The sequence below is a fragment of the Chrysemys picta genome, chromosome 3 (genome assembly GCF_011386835.1).
Source record: "Chrysemys picta bellii isolate R12L10 chromosome 3, ASM1138683v2, whole genome shotgun sequence".
NCBI lineage: Eukaryota > Metazoa > Chordata > Testudines > Emydidae > Chrysemys > Chrysemys picta.
In genome coordinates, this window is record NC_088793.1 from 132,847,469 (window position 1) to 132,868,050 (window position 20,582).

General features: G+C 45.4%; 2 protein-coding genes across 3 annotated transcripts in view; one reads left to right on the forward strand and one right to left on the reverse strand.

The window, feature by feature from the left end:
* SLC35F3 (solute carrier family 35 member F3) overlaps window positions 1–20,582 on the forward strand; it is a 266,391-nt gene that overhangs the window by 80,654 nt on the left and 165,155 nt on the right. The window lies entirely within an intron of this gene.
* LOC135982416 (uncharacterized) lies at window positions 16,039–18,299 on the reverse strand. Its single transcript, XM_065589031.1, has 2 exons — window positions 17,603–18,299; window positions 16,039–16,608 (listed from the first exon to the last, which is right to left on the reverse strand). The coding sequence occupies exons 1-2, from the start codon at window positions 18,177–18,179 to the stop codon at window positions 16,133–16,135; spliced, it is 1,053 nt and encodes a 350-aa protein (XP_065445103.1). The 5' UTR covers window positions 18,180–18,299; the 3' UTR covers window positions 16,039–16,132.

The following is a 20,582-nucleotide window of genomic DNA, read 5'->3' on the forward strand; positions in this document are numbered from 1 at the left end:
AACAAAAGTAAGAGAAGGGAAATGCCAATCTTCAATTAAACCTGAATGGGACTGAGTAACGGCACTTGTCTAGCCCAAGGGCTATCTTCCTGTCAAATCTCAAAGACCAGCTACAAACAGTGGAAATGTAAAACTTCTCAAAAAATGGCACAACAATCTTTTCTTAAATAATGGAAAGTGTGGTCACCTAAATATACAGTTTGCTAACATCTTCCACTGTAGTATACATACAGAGTATGTCCGCACTACAGAGGCTATATTGGCATAGTTACGTCACGGTAGCGATGTCAGCATAACCCCATAGCATAGATGGGGCCTACACTGAGGCAACGGGTTTTTCTGTCAGTGTATGAACACCACCTCCCCAAAGAATAGTAGCTGATAGAAGCATTCTTCCCTTGACCTAGCTATGTCTACACTGGGGGTTAGGTCAGCATACCTACGTTGGGATTTTTCACACCCTCTCCAATGCACCTATGTTGATCTAAATTTTAATTGTAGACTAGCCCATAGTTAGATAAAGCATGTATGGGTCTGACTTTTTTCCCCCACTGCTTTTCACCTACGGTAGTCATTTACATCTGTGCACAATGGGTGTAAAATACTATCAAATCAGCATTCTCCACTCACACCAGTGGTAGCATTTTACATCAACTTTGCATAAGTATAAGTAGCTGCAAAAGGTGCAAAGCCCTGGAGAATTGAGTCCTATATATCTATAAAATATGATGACTAAATTTAGCAAAGTAGATATAAGGTTTTCCAGATACATGGGGTTGCACTTAAAAAGGTCATTCCATTTTAAAAGTCACTTCAGAGAGATTCCTTATATGGGGGATACTGCTGGAGCCAGAAATATCTCTAAATACAGAATGAGTTTTCTAAGTATGACCACTGTACCTTCACATAAATGTATCTGACATGTCTTTATCTTCAGGGATTCCTAGAATCCTAACCATTTTGTTGTGCATTTATTTCTTCTTAATCAGGTTTTTGCAAATCATTAGCTACCCAAGTTTCAGAGCGCAGTTTTCCCATGTTTACCTAATTCACATGTCTGAATGCTGTAACTTGTCCATCATTGTGTATGCTCATGAGGTCACACCTGTAAATCACTGCATTTTTCCTAATTTTCTAACTTGTTTGATGCTGCTTCCCGCAGTATCTGAAGAATAGAAGCATTTACAGAAAAGCCTTTAAGGCAGAGTTTTGTACGGGGCTGCTCTGGCAGCAATACAAGAAGAGAATCCGCTCCAGTGGGATTATTAGCAGGCATGGGGTGGTGGGGTGGAGAGAAAGGAGGGGAGAGAGTTGGCAAGCAAGCTTTACTCATGCCAGTAGGCACATAGGTCACTCGATGGGAGAGCTAGTATGAATAATAATTATTCCTATAAAGAAGTGATTATGTATATGGGAGGGAGTAAGGAGTGAAATGAGGGTAGAGTGAGAATAAGCTTTAAAGAAAGAAATGCAAAGCCATGTATTAAAAATAAATGATAAATTATTAGTAAAAAGTGTAATGCCATCTTGGATTTCTGCTGGCACAGCCTACTTTTGGTGGAGTTAGTTTTTAATGAGTGCCCTGGAATTTTGGGGCTAAATGCTTTCATAATGTGTAAAGAATCACTGCCACATGCATGTACAGACAAACCTGATCATTACAGGAATCTAATCCTACACGGTGCAGCACCAAAAGCACAAGCCTGTACTATGAGGGCTCAAGGAGAGTTTCCTCAGTTGTGTGAAAGTAGCAGATTGTATAGTCACAGGGGTCAGCCACTACAGGCAGACATGATCACATGCCAAAAGCCAGTGTATGACAAGTGCCTGCAATTTAGGGGGGAGGGGTTGTTTGTTTTCTGTTATGAATTGGGCTTTGCACCATTCAATCTTCATGTGCTAGGCTGATCAGTAATTACCAGATAAAAGGAGCTTTGGTTTTGTTTGTTGTTCTCTGCTGCTGCTTGTCTTGCATGATGCTGCAAAGTAGTTTAGGCCTAATTTTTCTAAATTTTATCAAACCAGTTGTCAGCCAGTCTAGGAAACGATGATCTTTTAAAGATTGTTGTGGACATAAGGCCAGACTTACAAAGGTGTTTGGGCACCTATAGAAGCAGCTAGGCACCTAGTGAGATTTACAAAAGTGCCTAACTCCCATTGAAATCAGCACTTCTGAAAACCCCACTAGGAGCCTGTCTGCATCTTTAGGAGCCTAAACATCTTGTGAATCTGGAGTCTGCTAATCTCTCCAAGGGCCTGATCCTAAAAAGGGATCAGCAATGTCAGACCCATATGCCTGCACAGAGTCCCACTGAATTGGGTTTTATGGAAAGTTACAATTTTAACCTGTGTGCAACTTTAACCCACTCCTGGGTCCTATGCCTCCAATGTGAGAGATGTAGGAAACTCCCTTAACTCTTTAGACTTTTGGCCCTCTGAGTTGCCTGCCGTCCAGCTGTAAGGCTTTCTCCTACTTAGCAGTATCCAACCTCTGAGACCCCAGAACTTTCCTTTCCGAATGCAGTCAGGGATGGAGCACCAGCCCACCCTAGAAATAATAGTTCTAATCTTGGTGTCACTAGCTGATAATTCTGCAGCCCCCGTTAGAGGCTTGGTGTCCTTTTCACTTTCCTCTATCTTCCAGTCAGTCAGTCTATGGGGCCAAGAAAACTTGTCCATGTGAGGTGTTGTTCCACTCGGAACTGACAGAGTTCATCCTTATATTATTTATGGGTGGGACATGCCTTAACCTTCCTTGATCTAGACTCATCAACTGTTGTGTAACAATTTAAAAATAAACACACAACCTACAGCCGAAAAAGAATTTATTCTTTTTTTGTATGTAATTTTAGAGGTTTTGAGAGATTTTGACTGTTGGTCATGAGGTACCTGAGGTTGGAGCAAGCTCAGCAGAGCAAGGCACTTAAACCACCTGAAGAGATCAAACATAAGAGTGAGGGGGTGGTCCTGCATGACCAATGCAGGAGGCACAAGACACAGAAATGAAAATCCTGCATATCTTCAGAGAAGCAGAATTACAAAGTATTTCAATATTCCCAGCTCTCGGGATTTTATCATGAATCTTGATATTTGTTGTTTTTCTTATAGCTAGGGTCACCAGATGTCCCGTTTTTAAAGGGACAGTACCATTTTGGGGGACTTTTTCTTATATAGGTGCCTATTACCCCCCACCCCGTGTCCCGTTTTTTCACAGTTGCTATCTGGTAACCCTACTTATAGCCCCAGTTCCTGGAATCCTTTGATTAAGTGAACCTTCTATTTTTTTAAAATGTAAATTTCTAGCCCTCAAGTTTGCATAGAGAAGCTTGAAAATGTAACCCAGGTGTACCCTAAAGTCTCAAAAACCAGAAGACCGATTAAGAAACCCCAACTATACCAATCTCATGATTTTGGGACCTAACTCCTGATTTTTGAATGCTTGGGGTTGTCAATACTGGTATTTCTCCATTTTACATGGAAAAGATTTTACATCTTTGATAGTTCGCCTTTTAGGCACAAAACATTAAGAGTTAGCCTGGCAGTCATGGTGAAATATTAGACGAGATGTCTTTATCACGTCATACATGATGTCGCTGATGAGTGAAGAATATCAAAGGTGACAAAATTCAGCACTGAATGTATAATCTCTATAGTTGGTTAATATCTTACCTCATTTTTCTGAAAGACATTGATGTTCTAAGTTTATTGTTATACTGTATATTTAGTTAGGTTAACCATAGCTTTATACCCTAATCTGAGCTTCATCTATCATTTAGACACATTTGTACAAGTCCCCTCGTATCACTGAAAGAGCTCAGCTGATTAATTTTGAAAATCTTACTCACACTCTTCAGATTCATAAAACCACTGAGCATTGACAAATGTGATGGATTTGAGATAGCTGAATAACTTCCCAGAACCAGGTTATAAATTGCCTGAAGAGGAAGCTCTTTGCTAGAATTCAAGAAGAAATGCAGAGAAATGATTTAAAAGATGAGTAAAAACTAGCTGTTTCTTTTTAATGTTTCACATACTAGCATCACATAATAAGTGGGCCAGAAGTACTACTAAACTTAAATGTCTATTCACTTTATGTTCAGTTCTTTAAGTACTGGCAGAAGGAGTGTTAAAAGCTTTTAAGTCATAGACTCGATTTCACATGAGACAGTTTAATAGCTGGCACAATCCCATAGCAGCAGAACAATACAATAAAACTGAAATGGCTGTAATTATTTTTCAAAAGGTACAAACTTCAAAGCTGCAGTTCACTGTACAGTATACACATACTTTTTATATGCAATGCCTCTAAACTTTCAGAAAAGGATCTTCATCTAACAAGGATCATCATCTAACAAGAATTCCAAAAAGAAAATGTGCTCTAGACTTAAAATTAGACGGTTCTGACTTACTAGAGTCTGTCTTTTCAAATTACTTGGAGAAATATCTTCAGAGACTTGAGGAGTTCTGCTTAGGCGTAAAACCTTCTTAGAGATGTGTTCAGTGCTTCAAGCCAAAGAATGCAAACTTTTGCTCTCAGAATTTATTTTACTGATCTGCACTCTTCACACACATACACTGTACTCATCCCATGAGGACAATGTGGTGGAGAGAGTGGCTGCATTTGATGTACATTCTTGTTCTATGGTTAAAGGGTAGATTGGGTTGAAAGACAGATTCCTTTCTCAGTCACCAGAAATGTGAATCTTTCTGAATCCAGTGAGAAGGAAATCGGGCAACTAACTTCATGTCCACACTGGGAATAGAATAGTGACAGCTACAAGTAGATTGAAACTAGCAGAATTTTAGCACAATTTCCCTGACTGCGTAGGTAAGAATATTTTGTCTTATAACCAGGGCCCAGATCATCTCCTCCCATAGAAAACTCTTCAGCAGGGAGTCAGGGAGAAGGAATCGGTGTGGTGATCCCTGTGTAGAAGACTTCCCTCATTGTCCCATCAGGCGTGGGGGGGAAAGGCAAGTTTTGAGTCAGGAGGAAAAGGCAGCATGGCCAACCCCCACTGGGTCTTTGGGAGGTCAGGACCATCCAGGCAGCGCCCTGTGCCTCTTCACCAGCTCTGACCTTAGTACACCTTCTCTCCAGTATATCTGGATTGCTCATTTAGTAACGTTTAATATACACATTTGTACAGAAACTCTTTGTTCTTATTATACAGTTCAGGTGCTGTATCAGGCACCCTGAAGAAAATAATTGCCTGAGACTTTATTCTTTGAAGTACAGCTCATCCCGCTGCCAGTTTTCTTAAAGGAGCAAAGACTGGCATCTAAAATAGCTGTGCTTAGCTAATGCCTCTGCTCCAGGCTCCTACAAATCAACTTACAGCAGAGCTGCCCAATTTCAGCTCCAGGCTTACAGAATATGTGCTCAGTACTTGAGCAGAGAATGAGATTTGAACTATCTGTTCTTTACTGTGAAATAACAAAAAATTACTCCATTAATAATTACCGCAAGTAAAAATGTAAATGTATTTAATGTAAATGCCCTTGATCAAAACACAGGAAGGGTGCCAAGGGGTCACAGGCTTTTTGGAAAATTATGTGAAAGAAAATTTGGGGAAAAATACATAGGTTCCCAGCTGGCTGAGAGACACTTTCTTCCTTAGTGTATGAGATTGCACACCCCATTCTTCAACCTATCAGGCAAAAAAATAGTCTGGTGAAGTGTGCAGACCCCAACCTATCTTGGGGAGTCAAAAGGGTTAACCCTCTCCTTGAGTGGGGGAGTGCACCCACGTCTTCATTCCAATGGTTACAGTGGAGAAAGGCAGCAGAGAAAACAGGGTGCAAAAGGACAATTCCTTTTTACTCAAGGGAGGCTAAAGAGAGATTTGATGGGTTTCATTTCCCGCTCCCCAAAGAGACTGGGTAAGAGAGCCTGGGTGGTCCCAGCAACAGTCTTGAAAGAGAGTCTTGTTCGATTTTTACCAGCATGAAGAGGTCTCTGAGCATTCTTTGGGGGCTGAATTCTGTGGACAACCCAATGGCAGTTGTTGCACCTCACCCAAAGAGCCCTTGCTTTCCTGCATCATCTGTATAAATAAAGTCTGGACTAGAAGTCTGTACTCAGCCAGATGAGCTAGTTAAATGTGCAGGCTTCAGGTACATTCCCAACTTATGTGTACAGCTTTTACATCTCTTGCACAGACTTTAGGAAGAGATTCCCAAGTCCTTCTGTTTCTGTTGTGACCAGCAGGAGACTCTGAATGGTCCATCAACTTCCCCAGTATCTATTGGATTTTTTTATTTTGTTTGGGGGGGTTGTTTTGAATCACTGACAGAATTCTTTCCTCACCTGGGCTGGAGTGTGACTGCATCAGGACCAGCCATGCAGCCACTGTCAGCCTGGGGAAACAGCTGTCCAATGCATGGCTCAACAATCTGTGATAAAACAGTAATTCCATAAGATGTAGTGTTCAGCAATTATTCTGCCTTGGGGCTTTTCAGTTGCTTTGGCTTCTTCAGGATTTCTTGATTCGCCATCATTTGAGGAAAGTCTTAAATCATTTCACAAAGAACAATACCTGGGCATGCTCTGCAGGTTTTCTGGTCTTTTTGTTCCATAAACTGAATTGTGGAGAACTGGATTCTGCAGTGGCAGCTACTTGCAGGCAAAATGGGCAGCTTCAAAGAGGAAAGCACCAATACCAGTATAAAATGTGCTGGATTCTCTATCTGTAAATTACCTTCTTTGAGTGGTATCTGCATCTTTTGTTTTGTGATAAATACAGTGTGTGGTCCCTTATCAGAGAGATGATCCTCCATGTTTTTGGGTTGAAATGAAGTCAGATATATGGCTGAGTGAGTAACTGCTATCACTTTAAGGAAATGCCCCAGGAAGTTCTTCAGGAACTTCTGCATTTGTGATGTTAACAGGTAAATACACAGGGAATCTGTCTTTGCAGAATTGTGTTCAGTCCTGTAGAGGCTGATCAGAGAGAAGAACATGACCACCTCTGCCATTAGTTCGGGGCATGTAGACTTTTAAATCTGTTATGACTCTTGGTGCTGGACAAGAAGCAGCTTTCCAATCCTCTGTACTTCCTGAATTCCCTCTGTATATGGTTTGTCCATGGTGTTGTCAGTGAGTGGTCATATGATCAAGTATTTTCTTAGATTTTTATCACAAAACACACAGGAAAAACTGCAGTATTTCCTTGATGCTTCTGTCAAACCAATAAATGACGTCCACACTAAGGTCTTTAATATCAGATCCCAAAGTGTTTAAAAAAGTAACTGAGGTACTTGAGGGAATATTGTGTATGATGAAGCATGGCCATCTCCTTACATAAATGGAAGGGTTCTTAGCCTGTGCTGTACTTATCACTGAGATTACCTTGGGAACTGAAATCTCACACACCTCTCAAGGGGTTCTATATGGGTTCAAATTGCTTTAAATGCCATCACTGTTAGAGGATTCATCTTCCGCCAAGTCTGAATTATTGTCTATATTAATTGCAGGTGAGAAGAGATTTTTCATCTTCCTAACCAATTTTGCTTTCAAGCAAATGCAGATACTTTGTTCTGGCTACAGAATAAGGGTTTCCAGAGGGACAATCTGTGTACTAGATAAACTGCAACTTTTATTGGAGCTCTGCTTGTCTCTTAGTTTCAAACTGAAGGAGATTTTCAGACAGGGTTCTTACCCAGCCATTAAGTGACACATTCATTTTTAAATCTGTCCCTTTATCAGTGATGATGTTGCTATTGACATGTTGGCACCCACCATGGATTCCTTGATGTCGGCAACTCAGTTCTGTTCTGCAAGAACTAAGTTTTAGAACTAAGATGCATCACCACCTTTTTGTCCACTCTGGCTTGACTGTAGGCCTATATCTGTAAAACAGTGCTTTTGAATTAATGGTTGTCTGTCATGGTGAAATATTCCATAAATCTCTATGTAACACGTCTTTTCTCTTAAATTTTTCTTTCCTCTATATGGAATCAAATGGTTAATTTGTTTTCCAGCCTGTCAAAGGATAGATCTAATAGCTACACATACAAGATAAACAGCAAAAGAGACAGGAGTGTCTGTTTAGATCTAATATTAACCACTCCCTTCTCTGTCAGAGGGTTAAATGTTATATTTTCCCATCTCCTCACCCCTCATCCCATGCCTAGCATGGAATGGGATATTTTAGTCTCTGACACACAATAGCAAGGGGTAGAGCTGTGAAATATTCCTCTTCCCACCACTCTGGGAGGTCTTACAGTCTTCTTTGAAGCATATAGTACTGATTATTGGTGGAGACAGAATATTCTCTGATCAACTGGTTCTAGGATTGCCACCTTTCTAATCTCACAAAACTGAACACCCTAACCCCACCCCTTCCCTGAGGCTCTACCCCCTGTCCCGTCCCTTCCCTGAGGCCCCACCCCCCCTCACTACATTCCCCCTCACTCACTTTCACTGGGCTAGGGGAGGAGGTTGGGGTGCAGGAGGGGGTGAGGACTTTAACTGGGGGTGCAGGCTCTGGGGTGGGGCCAGAAATGGGTTCAGGGTGCGTGAGGGTGCTTTAGGCTGGGGCAGGGAGTTGGGGTGCAGGAGGGGTTGAGGGCTCTGGCTGGGTGTGTGGGCTCTGGGGTGGGGCTAAGGATAATGGGTTGGGAGTACCAGAGGGGGCTTCAGGCTGGGGGGTGGGGCTGATGGATTCGGAGTGCAGGAGGGGGCTGCGGGTTGAGGCAGGGAGTTGGGGTATGAAAGAGGGTACGGACTCTGAGCTCAGGGTGCAGGCTCTGGTGTGGGGCCAGGGATGAGGGGTTGGGGTGGGGCCAAGAGATTCGGAGTGCGGGAGAGGGCTGTGGGTTGATGCAGGGGGTTGGGGTACAGGAGGGGGTACAGGCTCTGGGCTGGTGGGGTGGGCTCTGGGGTGGGGCTGGGGGTGAGGGCTCCGTCTGGGGGTGTGGGCTCTGGGGTGGGACCAGGGATGAGGGGTTTGGGGTGCAGGAGTGGGCTCTGGGTTTAAGGGGGTACAGGGCTGGGGTAGGGGGTTGTGGCACAGGTTTACCTCTGACAGCTCCTGGTCAGCGGCACAGTGGGGGCACTAAGGTAGGCTCCCTGGCTGTCCTGACTCCACACTGCGCCCCGGAAGCGGCCAGCAGGTCCGGCTCCTAGACGGGGGGCGGGGGAGCAGGAGGCTCCGCACTCTGCTCTCGCCCGCAGGCACTGCCCCTGCAGCTCCCATTGGCCACAGTTCCCAGCCAATGGGAGTGTGGAGCTGGTGCTTGAGGTAGGGGCAGCACACGGAGCGTCTCGGAGCCGGACCTGCTGGCCACTTCCGGGGTACAGCCAGGACAGGTCGGGACTAGCCTACCTTAGACCCACAGCACCACTGACTGGACTTTTAACGGCCCGGGCGATCTGGTTAAAAACTGGACGCCTGGCAACCGTAACTGGTTCTGAAGTGAAATAATTCCAAATACATTGCTGGTGATGAAAAATCTGGGCTTCATAAAGAATGCCGAGGAAAAAATGTTTCCGTAGCTAGTGGTGCTAAACTCATAGTGGAAACTTCTGTATTAACTTTCTGTTCTGTTGTAACTGGTAATCAGCTGAATGTGGGCTCCCAGTGTGATGAGATGGCCAAAAGGGCTAATGCAATCCTTGGATGAATAATCAGGAGAATCTTGAGTAGGAGTAGAGAGGTTATTTTCCCTCTGTATTTTGTACTGATGCAACTGCTGCTGGAAAACTATCTCCAGTTCTGATGCCCAAAGTTCAAGAAGGGGGTTGATAAAGTGAAGAGTATCAAGCTGTCTGGAGTGGCTCACGAACATGGGTGCCAACTTCAAGGCAGGCTGTTACAAACCTGGACACAAACCCCAAACTGGTTGTGTGTTCTAGAAGTGGATTTCACCAACCAAGTATTAACAGTGAACTCCTCAAGCACTAGAACAGCCTAATATGGAGTCACAGACAGTCCCCTTGGATACTCCGGTCAATCTTGCCACCCAGGCAAGCTTGCCTTTGTGATAGATAGTCCCTTACACCAAAAATCACAATAATATTCAGGTTACTCCCCGCCCTAAAGGATCAGTTGCTTACCCCAGATCGATTGCACCTGAGATCATACACCAAAGGCAATGCTTGTAGCCAATCCTGTAATAAACTAACTAAAGATGTATTAATTAAGGAAAGGAAACAGGAGTTATTTACAAGGTTAAAGCGGGTAAACATACACACACACACGAGTTACAGTCTTAGGTTCCAAAAAGCAGTAGAAGTTGCTGTAATGTTCAATCTCTACCTGTCCTTTAGGGCTAACCCAGGCTAAGCAGCTGGGGGATCTCTTGGCTTAGAAATATTGCCCTCTCCAAATCCCAAGTGGCATAGTGATGACATATTCTTCTTGAAAGGGATTTTTATTCCCTTCCCCCAGAGTTAAAGCTGTGGTGGGATGAGCATTTGTGCACATCCCCTCTTCGTGGGGTTGGGGAAAACAATCAACAAAGTCTTTTGTCCACTGGTGTTCCACAATGGTTTGTTTTGTGTCCATAGGCCTTCTTTTGTTGGACAGGAGATACCTCTTGTGGTAAACTAGTATTTCACTTGGTAATGCTTCTCTTCTGACTGTGGGGGTTTCAGTTTCATAGCAAATACTTAAATATTACCTTATTACATGGGCTACAGATATTACAAGTGAGATTAATGCATGCAGCAACTACACAAGCATTTCATAAAGTCCAAACACTCAACACTTCTCTGTATGTCTGGTACCTGTTTTAACAATACTAATGCGCAGGTGAGCCAGACTGGTTTCCAGCTATGCCTCTGTGAGTGTTCAGTGAAGCCTAGAGGCCTTAGCATGGACCGGCATCTGGTCTGTCAGCATCCCAGAGAGGTTCAGAGAAGAGCCACAGAGTGATTAAATGCTTAGAAAACATGCCTTAAAGTGACCGACTAACAGAGCCCAATCTTTTCAGTTTAACAAAGAGAATGTTAAAGAGTGACTTGATTATGGTTTAAAAGTACCTACACAGGGAAAAAATATTTAATAATGGGCTCTCCAGTCTAGCAGAGAAAAATATAACACAATTAATGGCTGGAAGTTGAAGCTAGACAAATTCAGACTGGAAATAAGGCATGAATTTTTAACAGTGAAAGTAATTAACCCATTGGAACAATTTAGCAAGGGTTGTGATACATTCTCCAGCACTGATAATTTTTAAATCAAGATTGGATGTTTTTTCTAAAATTTCTGCTCTAAGAATTATTTTGGGGGACTTCTATGGCCTGTGTTATACAGGAGGTCAGACTAAATCAGTGGTTCCCAAACTTGTTTCGCCGCTTGTGCAGGGAAAGCCCCTGGAGGGCCAGACTGGTTTGTTTACCTGCTGCGTCTGAAGGTTTGGCCGATTGCGGCTCCCAGTGACCGCGGTTCGCTGCTCCAGGCCAATGGGAGCTGCTGGAAGTGGCGCGGGCCGAGGGACATACTGGCCGCCGCTTCCAGCAGCTCCCATTGGCCTGGAGCAGCGAACCACAGCCACTGGGAGCCGCGATTGGCCGAACCTACGGATGCGGCAGGTAAACAAACTGGCCCGGCCCGCCAGGGGCTTTCCCTGCACAAGCGGTGGAACAAATTTGGGAACCACTGGACTAGATAATTACAATGGTCCCCTGTGGCCTTGGAATCTATGAAAAAACTGTTTTACTGGTGAAAATATTATTTGCTCTGCTAACAGCTTTATAAATGACATTTGCTTCAGGATATCAGGGTTTTCATACCATTCACTGTCTCTCAAACCTGTTGCTCAATGTCAGCTAATGGTAATGCTTTTACCTCTGTGACTCAATTCTAAATTGCTTTGGCTACTGCCTTCACAGAATGCTGTGACATTGGGAACTTTTCTAGCAAATTTTCAATTCTCTTCCTTTTCCTGTTGCCACTTTACAGTTCTGAAATCTGCTGAAGTTCTTGTTCATGGTCTTAAGCTCAGGAATATTAGATCCAATATACACATGTGCAATATTCATAAGTTCATACTTGAACAACAAGGCAGCATAAAGATTAATGTTCAAGTTCATGTGTACTCTGTCATATAGCCTACACAGGCATCTTGGGAGGCAGTCCTTGGTAACTCATACAAGATAGTAGTGCGGGAGGGTGGGGTAAGTGTGTGCGTAGTTTCCTAAAGTCCACCACATTGCTTCATTTTGCACTGTTCAGATAGTTTTCACAGCCAGGCAGAACAATCTCCCAGTAAGCTAACCTGAAGGAAGCACAAGGTAAGATGTGACAACCACCCAAAGAACAAATATTTTAACTTTAAATACAAAGTTAAAACCTTTGGGACTCATTTCATATCTCTGTTATCCTTAACTTCTTTTATCACATAAAGACTGGTGTTGCTGTGATATGATGGTTAACAATATGTAGGGGGAGAGAATTCCCCTGGCAATGGCCTGGAGCTCAGGGTCCTAGGGCTTGCCTAGCTTGCAGGAGCAAGTATCCCAGTTCAGGTCCACAGACTTGGGCTAGCGCTGGCATTTTAAAAATAACAGTGCTTTGAACTGGGGCTGGAGCTCAGTCTATGAAGCTTGGAGAAAGGGGGTGTTTCAGAGTCACATGGACTGCTAGTGTCTGGCACACTGGTGCGCTATACATTTACACCCCAGCTTGCCATACACTGTTTGTCTAGACAAGCCCTTTGTGTGAAGCCCAGCCTTCTTGCCACTCTAAACTGGCGCGAAGGGGCAGGATGCTCAGATTTCCAGTAACACGCTGTCCTTGGTTTCTGCTCGGTGGCTCCATCTTTCATATCAGCTATTAGCTAATTAGATGTCTGACATATTTGATGCTCTAGCTCCTCTTACTGGTGGAAGAGAAATTCAGTTCTCCAGAGTCTCCTGGCTGCTGTGAGTTGGAGGGAGGAAGAGGTCTTTTGCTACTCTCATTCCCCAGCCTCTGATTTATACACCAGTAACTTTCCCACACACACACTATCCCCCTGTCCGTAACTTCAGTGCCTGCCTCTGCTGTTCCTTATATATTCAGTACAGCTAACTCCAGACATTCATAAATAATCAGTCAGGGGTCAAAATATCATGAGAGAGACTTAAAAATCGTAAGATTTTAAAAACATAATAAATTTAGGAGTATGGGAGCTTTTTGCTTTCTGGTTTCTGAGCCTCCAGGGTGTACTTGGGTCACATTTTCAAGGTTTTTCTCCATACCCAGGAGGACTAGGAATGTATTTTTTTTAAAAAGATTCTCACATAAGCAATGAATGCAGGAGTTCGGGCTATAATAAAATACCAAGTATCATGAGGCTTGCAATAAAATCAGGAGTTGTCAGCTATCTAGATTTCCCAAGCAGCCAATCAAGACTGGGAGTGGATGGGTCATTACACAAACTAAAAACTATTTCCCCATGCTAATTTTTCCTCCTCCTGTTACTCACACCTTCTTGTCAACTGTTTGAAATGGGCCATCCTAATTATCACTACAAAAGTTTTTTTTTCTCCTGCTGATAATAGCCCGCCTTAATTGATTTGTCTCATTAGAGTTGGTATGGCAACCCCTATCTTTTCATGTTCTCTGTGTGTGTGTGTGTGTGTGTGTGTGTGTGTGTGTGTGTGTGTGTGTATATATATATATATAAGATATATATATATATCTTCCTACTGTATTTTCCACTCCATGCATCTGATGAAGTGGGTTTTAGCCCACGAAAGCTTATGCCCAAATAAATTTGTTAGTCTCTAAGGCCTTGTCTACACTACGAGAGTAGTTCGATTTTACTTGCATCGAATTTTTGTAATCGATATTGCAAAGTCGAACGTGTGTGTCCACACTAAGGACAGTAATTCGACTTTGTGCGTCCACACTAACGGTGATAGCGTCGACATTCGAAGCGGTGCACTGTGGTCAGCTATCCCACAGTTCCCGCAGTCCCCTCTGCCCATTGGAATTCTGGGTGTAGCCGGCAATGCCTTCTGGGTAACAAAATGAGTCGAGGGTGCTTTTGGGAAACTGTCGTCATCCGTCCATCACTCCCGCCCTCCCTCCCTGAAAGCGCCGGCGGGAAAACAGTTCGCGCGCTTTTCCAGTCATTGACAGCGCGGACGCCACTGTACTCCGAGCATGGAGCCCGCTGCGACCATCGCTGCAGTTGTGGCCGCTCTCAACGTCTCGCAGCTTATCATAAAGGTTTCCCTGAGGCAGATGCAGAAAAGTCAGGCAAGGAGGCTACGGCACCGCGGTGATGTCCTGAAGTCTGAGAGTAGCACAGACCTGTCAGAAAGCAGGCGACCCAGCGCCGAGGACATCACAGTGGCAATGGGTCATGTTGATGCCGTGGAACGGCGATTCTGGGCACGGGAAACAAGCACTGAGTGGTGGGACCGCATAGTGCTGCAGGTCTGGGATGAATCCCAGTGGCTGCGAAACTTTCGCATGCGGAAGGGAACTTTCCTGGAACTTTGTGAGTTGCTGTCCCCTGCCCTGAAGCGCAGTGACACCCGGTTGCGAGCTGCACTGAGTGTACAGAAGCGAGTGGCCATAGCCCTGTGGAAGCTTGCAACGCCAGACAGCTACCGGTCAGTCGCGAACCAGTTTGGGGTGGGCAAATCTACCGTGGGGGTTGTTGTGATGCAAGTAGCGAAGGCAATCGTTGATGTACTGCTGCCAAAGGTAGTGACCCTGGGAAACGTGGAGGCGATCATAGATGGCTTCGCAGCGATGGGATTCCCAAACTGCGGTGGGGCCATAGATGGAACTCACATCCCTATCCTGGCACCGGACCACCAGGCCACCCAGTACATTAACCGAAAGGGATACTTTTCCATGGTGCTGCAAGCACTGGTGGACCACAGGGGACGTTTTACCAACATCTACGTGGGATGGCCGGGCAAGGTTCATGACGCTCGTGTTTTCAGGAACTCTGGTCTGTTTAGACGGCTGCAACAAGGTATTTACTTCCCGGACCACAAAATAACTGTTGGGGATGTGGAGATGCCTATAGTCATCCTCGGGGACCCAGCCTACCCGCTAATGCCCTGGCTCATGAAGCCCTATACTGGCGCCCTGGACACTGAAAAAGAACTCTTCAACTACCGGCTGAGCAAGTGCAGAATGGTGGTGGAGTGTGCTTTTGGCCGTCTCAAGGGGAGATGGAGAAGCTTACTGACTCGCTGTGATCTCAGCGAAACCAATATCCCCATTGTTATAGCAGCTTGCTGTGTGCTCCACAATCTCTGTGAGAGCAAGGGGGAGACCTTTATGGCGGGGTGGGAGGTTGAGGAAAATAGCCTGGCTGGTGATTACTCACAGCCAGACAGCCGGGCGATTAGAAGAGACCAGCGGGAAGCGCTGTGCATCCGGGAGGCTTTGAAAGCAAAGTTCCTGAGTGAGCAGGGTAACCTGTGATTTTATAGTTTGTGTACTGAGAAGCTAAACCTGCCCCCGTTTCTTTACCCAGGTAATGTTGACTATCCTATCCAGTTACATACCCCCTTCACCCCCCCTCCAACACACGTGTCGAAATAAAAATAGTTCTACTTTGTTAAAGCACACCGTTTTCTTTAATACTGTTTTAGCGGGAATTTTTTAAAACTGGGACGCAGACTGTGGTGCGGGGCGGGTCTAGTGTTGTGATGCGAATGCAGCTTCTAAACTCAAGGATTGACAGGCTCCGCTGCGGTGGGATGCTTGTTTCAACGGAGCCTGTCACCCCTCCTGATCGGGACTGTGTGTATGGGAGGTCTATTTGACTTTGTGGCAGGGGGAGGACGGTTACAGATCCCATGCTGTGTGGCTCTGTGATCCTGTCTAAGGACCGGCGCTTAAGATCTGTAACTGCCCTCCCCCGCCACAAAGTCACAGAGCAACCCACCCCCCCCAACATTACATCAAAACAACCTCCCAGACTAACCGGGGCAACTAGTCACTGCATCACTGCACTGTGTATGTGCCCTGCTGCTGTGCCTGCCCCCGACTATGTACCCTGCCAAAGGAGACTGTCCTGTCCAATTTCCAACCCCCTTTCCCCTCCTCCTCCAAAAGAACATGATTGAAACAGTAGTTAACAGAAACGAATTTTTTATTATCAACTACACATGGCATTGGGAGGTGAAACTTGGACGTGGGCTTGTGTCAGGCGGGAAGGAAAGAACTTTTCAAATTTTGGGAAATGAGAGCCTTCTGCTACTAGAGCTCTCTGCAGGGGTGGAGTGAGAGTTAGCAGGGACTCTGCCGCCTCTCCTTCTTTGCACTTTGGGTGAGGTGGGTATGGGACTTGGTGGCGGGGGAGGGCGGTTAGAGATGGACTGCAGCGGGGCTCTGTCCTCCTGCCTCCGTTCCTGCAGAACATCCACAAGGCGCCGGAGCGTGTCCGTTTGCTCCCTCAGTAGTCCAAGCAGCGTTAGAGTCGCCTGCTGGTCTTCCTGCCGCCACCTCTCCTCCCGATCCATGTTGGCTTGGTGCATTCGGGTCAAGTTCTCCCGCCACTGGGTCTGCTGTGCTGCCTGGGCTTGGGAAGAGGCCATAAGCTCAGAGAACATGTCCTCCCGTGTCCTCTTCTTCCTACGCCTAATCCGCGCTAGCCTCTGGGAGTGTGATTCCAGGCTAGGTTGTGAGACAGTCGCAGACGGGGCTGTGGAAATGGGAAAAAGGGAGTGAATTCCTCTGAAAGATAAATGTAGTTGTGAACAAAGAACATAGTCTTTCTCTGTGAACAAGACCATGCACAGCACCTTTCACATGCGCACTCAGCACAAGGTCGAATTCTCGGCCTTCGCATTCTGTGCCTGGGGTCTTGAACAGCACATTTGAGAAGCGAGGCAGCACAACGGAATTTCTGTTGCAGGCAGACATGGTAAGCCGTACACTTGTGGCAGTTTAAAAGTTTTATATTACCACTGGCCTCATTTCACATTTAAATCAATGTCAGTCCCTGCTGCCAGCAATCCGGCAAGCGGGAACTCTGCCCCTGTCCCACCCCCTCGCGGCTGTCCCCGGGAATGATCCCTTTCGGCTGCCCCTCTCCCGCCTCCACCGCGTGGCTGCAAACCAGCGGTGACAGTTCTGTAAAGGAACGGGAAAGCAGTCCCAACACTAACATTCCCCTACCTAATTAAAAGCAGGTCACCATGGCCGACATCACCCTGATGAGGATCTCCGAGAGCGACAAAGAGAGAATGCTCCGGGAAAGCCTCCAAAGACCAGGGCCGTATGCCGCCCTGCTGTGCAGAGCAATGATCCCCGAGTACCTGATAATCTCGTGGCGCGGCAACGTGTCGTACTTCGGAGGACCCAATAAGGCCGCTCTCCCCAAGAACCTCATGCAACGGCTTTCAAGTTACCTCCAGGAGAGCTTCATCGAGATGTCCCAGGAGGATTACTGCTCTATCCCCGCACATATAGACCGCATTTTACTGTAGCTGCAGTAGCAGGGAATACACAGTAGAGCGGCTTGTGCAGGACAATCACTGAAAACCGGACATTGCTAGATTTCTTTTCAAAACTTGCACTGCCCCTTACTAAACCGTTAAGCGCCTAGGGCACACTAATCATGAACAACCCATTCTTTTAATTGTTAATATTCCTGTTTTGTTAAAAATAAATGTTTAGATGTTTACAACACTTACTGGCTGATCCTTCACCAGATTCTGTGTCCGGGGTAATGGCTGGGGACGCTTCGTAGGGGATCTCTGTAAGGGTGATGAAGAGATCCTGGCTGTCGGGGAAATCAGCGTTGTGAGAGCTGCCAACTGCCTCGCCCTCCTCATCTCCTTCCTCATCTTCCCCGTCCCCTAACATGTCTGAGGAACCGGCCGTGGACAGTATCCCATCCTCAGAGTCCACGGTCACTGGTGGGGTAGTGGTGGCGGCAGCACCGAGGATGGAATGCAGTGCCTCGTAGAAACGGGATGTCTGGGGATGGGATCCGGAGCGTCCGTTTGCCTCTTTGGTCTTCTGGTAGCCTTGTCTCAGCTCCTTGATTTTCACGCGGCACTGCGTTGCATCCCGGCTGTATCCTCTCTCTGCCATGTCTTTAGAGATCTTCTCGTAGATCTTTGCATTCCTTCTTTTGGATCGCAGCTCGGAAAGCACGGACTCATCGCCCCACACAGCGATGAGATCCAAGACTTCACGATCAGTCCATGCTGGGGCTCTCTTTCTATTCACAGACTGCATGGCCATCACTGCTGGAGAGCTCTGCATCGTTGCCAGTGCTGCTGTGCTCGCCACGATGTCCAGACAGGAAATGAGATTCAAACTGGCCAGACAGGAAAAGGAATTCAAATTCAAATTTTCCCGGGGCTTTTCCTGTGTGGCTGGTCAGAGCATCCGAGCTCGCACTGCTGTCCAGAGCGTCAACAGAGTGGTGCACTGTGGGATAGCTCCCGGAGCTATTAGCGTCGATTTCCATCCACACCTAGCCTAATTCGACATGGCCATGTCGAATTTAGCGCTACTCCCCTCGTCGGGGAGGAGTACAGAAGTCGAATTAAAGAGACCTCTATGTCGAACTAAATAGCATCGCAGTGTGGACGGGTGCAGGGTTAATTCGATTTAACGGCGCTAACTTCGACATAAACGCCTAGTGTAGACCAGGCCTAAGGTGCCACAAGTACTCCTCATTCTTTTTGCTGATACAGACTAACATGGCTACCACTCTGAAAATTGTAAATTGTGTTTTTCTAGATTTCATGAAATTATATATGTAAAGGTCCCTATGGCACATTCCCTGATGCCCCAGGAGACGCTCAGTTACTAAACAATCTTCAAAGTGTATCTGTTTCAGTCTATCTAATGTTGGAGGGCACTGCTGCCAGAATGATAATTTTAGGAATTAGCTGGCATTGCACATTGTTTCTGAACTCAAGGTGGCACTACAGGACTATATTTGGCACCGACTTTCTGATTTATTGTTAAAAATGTAGCTGTCTGAATTTGTGTACACTAAGAATTTAGAAGAGGTGTGTGGGGGGGTTATTTTAATGCTTTTCCCTTTTGTTGTATGCATTATGAGCAAGATACAGTATTTTGGTTTGCTCAGGAATTAGAATTTGCATGCTTATTGTAAAATGAACAGGCAGCAATAATGCCAAAATAATGTACTGATCACTGAATTTATGGTTGGTTTTAAGTAAAAGAAAATATTAAAAACAAAATTCAGACGCCAATCCATTGTAAAACCCTGGCTTTTAACTGTTACCAGTCCCAGTGCATAAGTATCTCAAAAGGACACTGCCAGCCTCTAACAATAATTTCTTCACAGCGTAAATCTGCAGGAGCAAGCCAGACTGATTACATTTCTTCATTCCTTGCTGCAAAACTATTGGAGAGAAATTGTTCTCTTGTATTTTCAGGTCTTTCTTTGAAAAGCTCTTGATCCTTTCATTGCTTTGGTGCTTCTGAAAACAGGCTCACAACTGGGCACTCTTTGCCGGCTGCTATAAAAAGTGCCATATATTCAGATACTGTGATATTTATTTTGTCAAATACTGTTTCTTGAAAATGTAATAGTGTTTGTGAAAGATGTCAGATCGACAGAATTGGAAATGCTATTACCAGCCCAAAGGGTTCCAAAATCATGAGTCAGGACCCCCTAAAAATCATGATATCCACTAGAAAAACAATACATTTGCCTTCTGAGTTTTGAACCTTTGTGGTACGTCCAGGACATGCTTTCAAGCTTATCTTCACAACCATAAGAGCTAGAAACTTTTCAAAAGGAAAGCTGAGTCTCATGTTTTCATTTGATTCCAAGAGCTGGGGCTTTAAGAAGGAAAAAACCAAGTATTGAAAGCCTTGTGATAAAATCATGAGACTGGCAACACTGACAACGGTCACAGGACAAGCACAGAACTAGCAATGATACTGCAAGTTTCTCCATACAGTCCCAACAGTATGTCTTATGCATGTCTTGGAGGGACCACCTCTAGGGGATTAGAGAAGATAGTTCAATTTGCCATGCTCTTTTAGGGTATGTTTACAATGCAATTAAAAACCTGCGGCTGGCCCATGCCAGCTAACTTAGGCCCGGGCTAAAGAGCTGTTTAATTGCAGTGTAGATGTTCAGGCTCAGGCTGGAGCCTGGGCACTAGGACCCGCGAGATGGTAGGTCCCAGAGCTGCAGCCCAAACGTCTACACTGCAATTAAACAGCCCCTTAGCCTGAGTCAGCTGGCATGGGCCAGGCCTGTGTGTCTAATTGTAGTGTAGACATACCCCAGTCTTCTCACTTTCTCCTAAGGCTGCCAACAAGGGTGCCAATTGTGATGCAGACATCAGCACAATAACTGTTTAAGAACACTATCTCATTTCACGTGTCATCGAACAGCCATCAGATGGTAACAAGTTCCAGTTAGTACTGACAAAGGCTGGATTTGAACAAATGTCCGAAAAGGAAAAGGCTTTACTGGTATCCTAAGTCATCCAGTTTTCTCTGCTATGTTTTAAAAGTCTGTAGTTATAACAACTTTTTAAAGGGTCTGACCCACAGAACTTGGCTGGGGCCATGAGCTGTTACGGTGGTTGGTGAGCACTACGCTTCAGTATCAAAGGTTCCACGCTGCAGCAGGGTGTCTGAAGAGCAAAACTGGGGCAGAGCATTGCTGGC

Bases quoted from the DNA above. Each gene is read 5' to 3' on its own strand.
- LOC135982416 (XM_065589031.1), bottom strand. From the start codon at position 18,179: ATGCAGAGCTCTCCAGCAGTGATGGCCATGCAGTCTGTGAATAGAAAG. The intron at 16,609-17,602 runs GTAAGTGTTGTA...CCATTTCCACAG, and splicing joins ATCTGGTGAAGGATCAGCCA to CCCCGTCTGCGACTGTCTCA.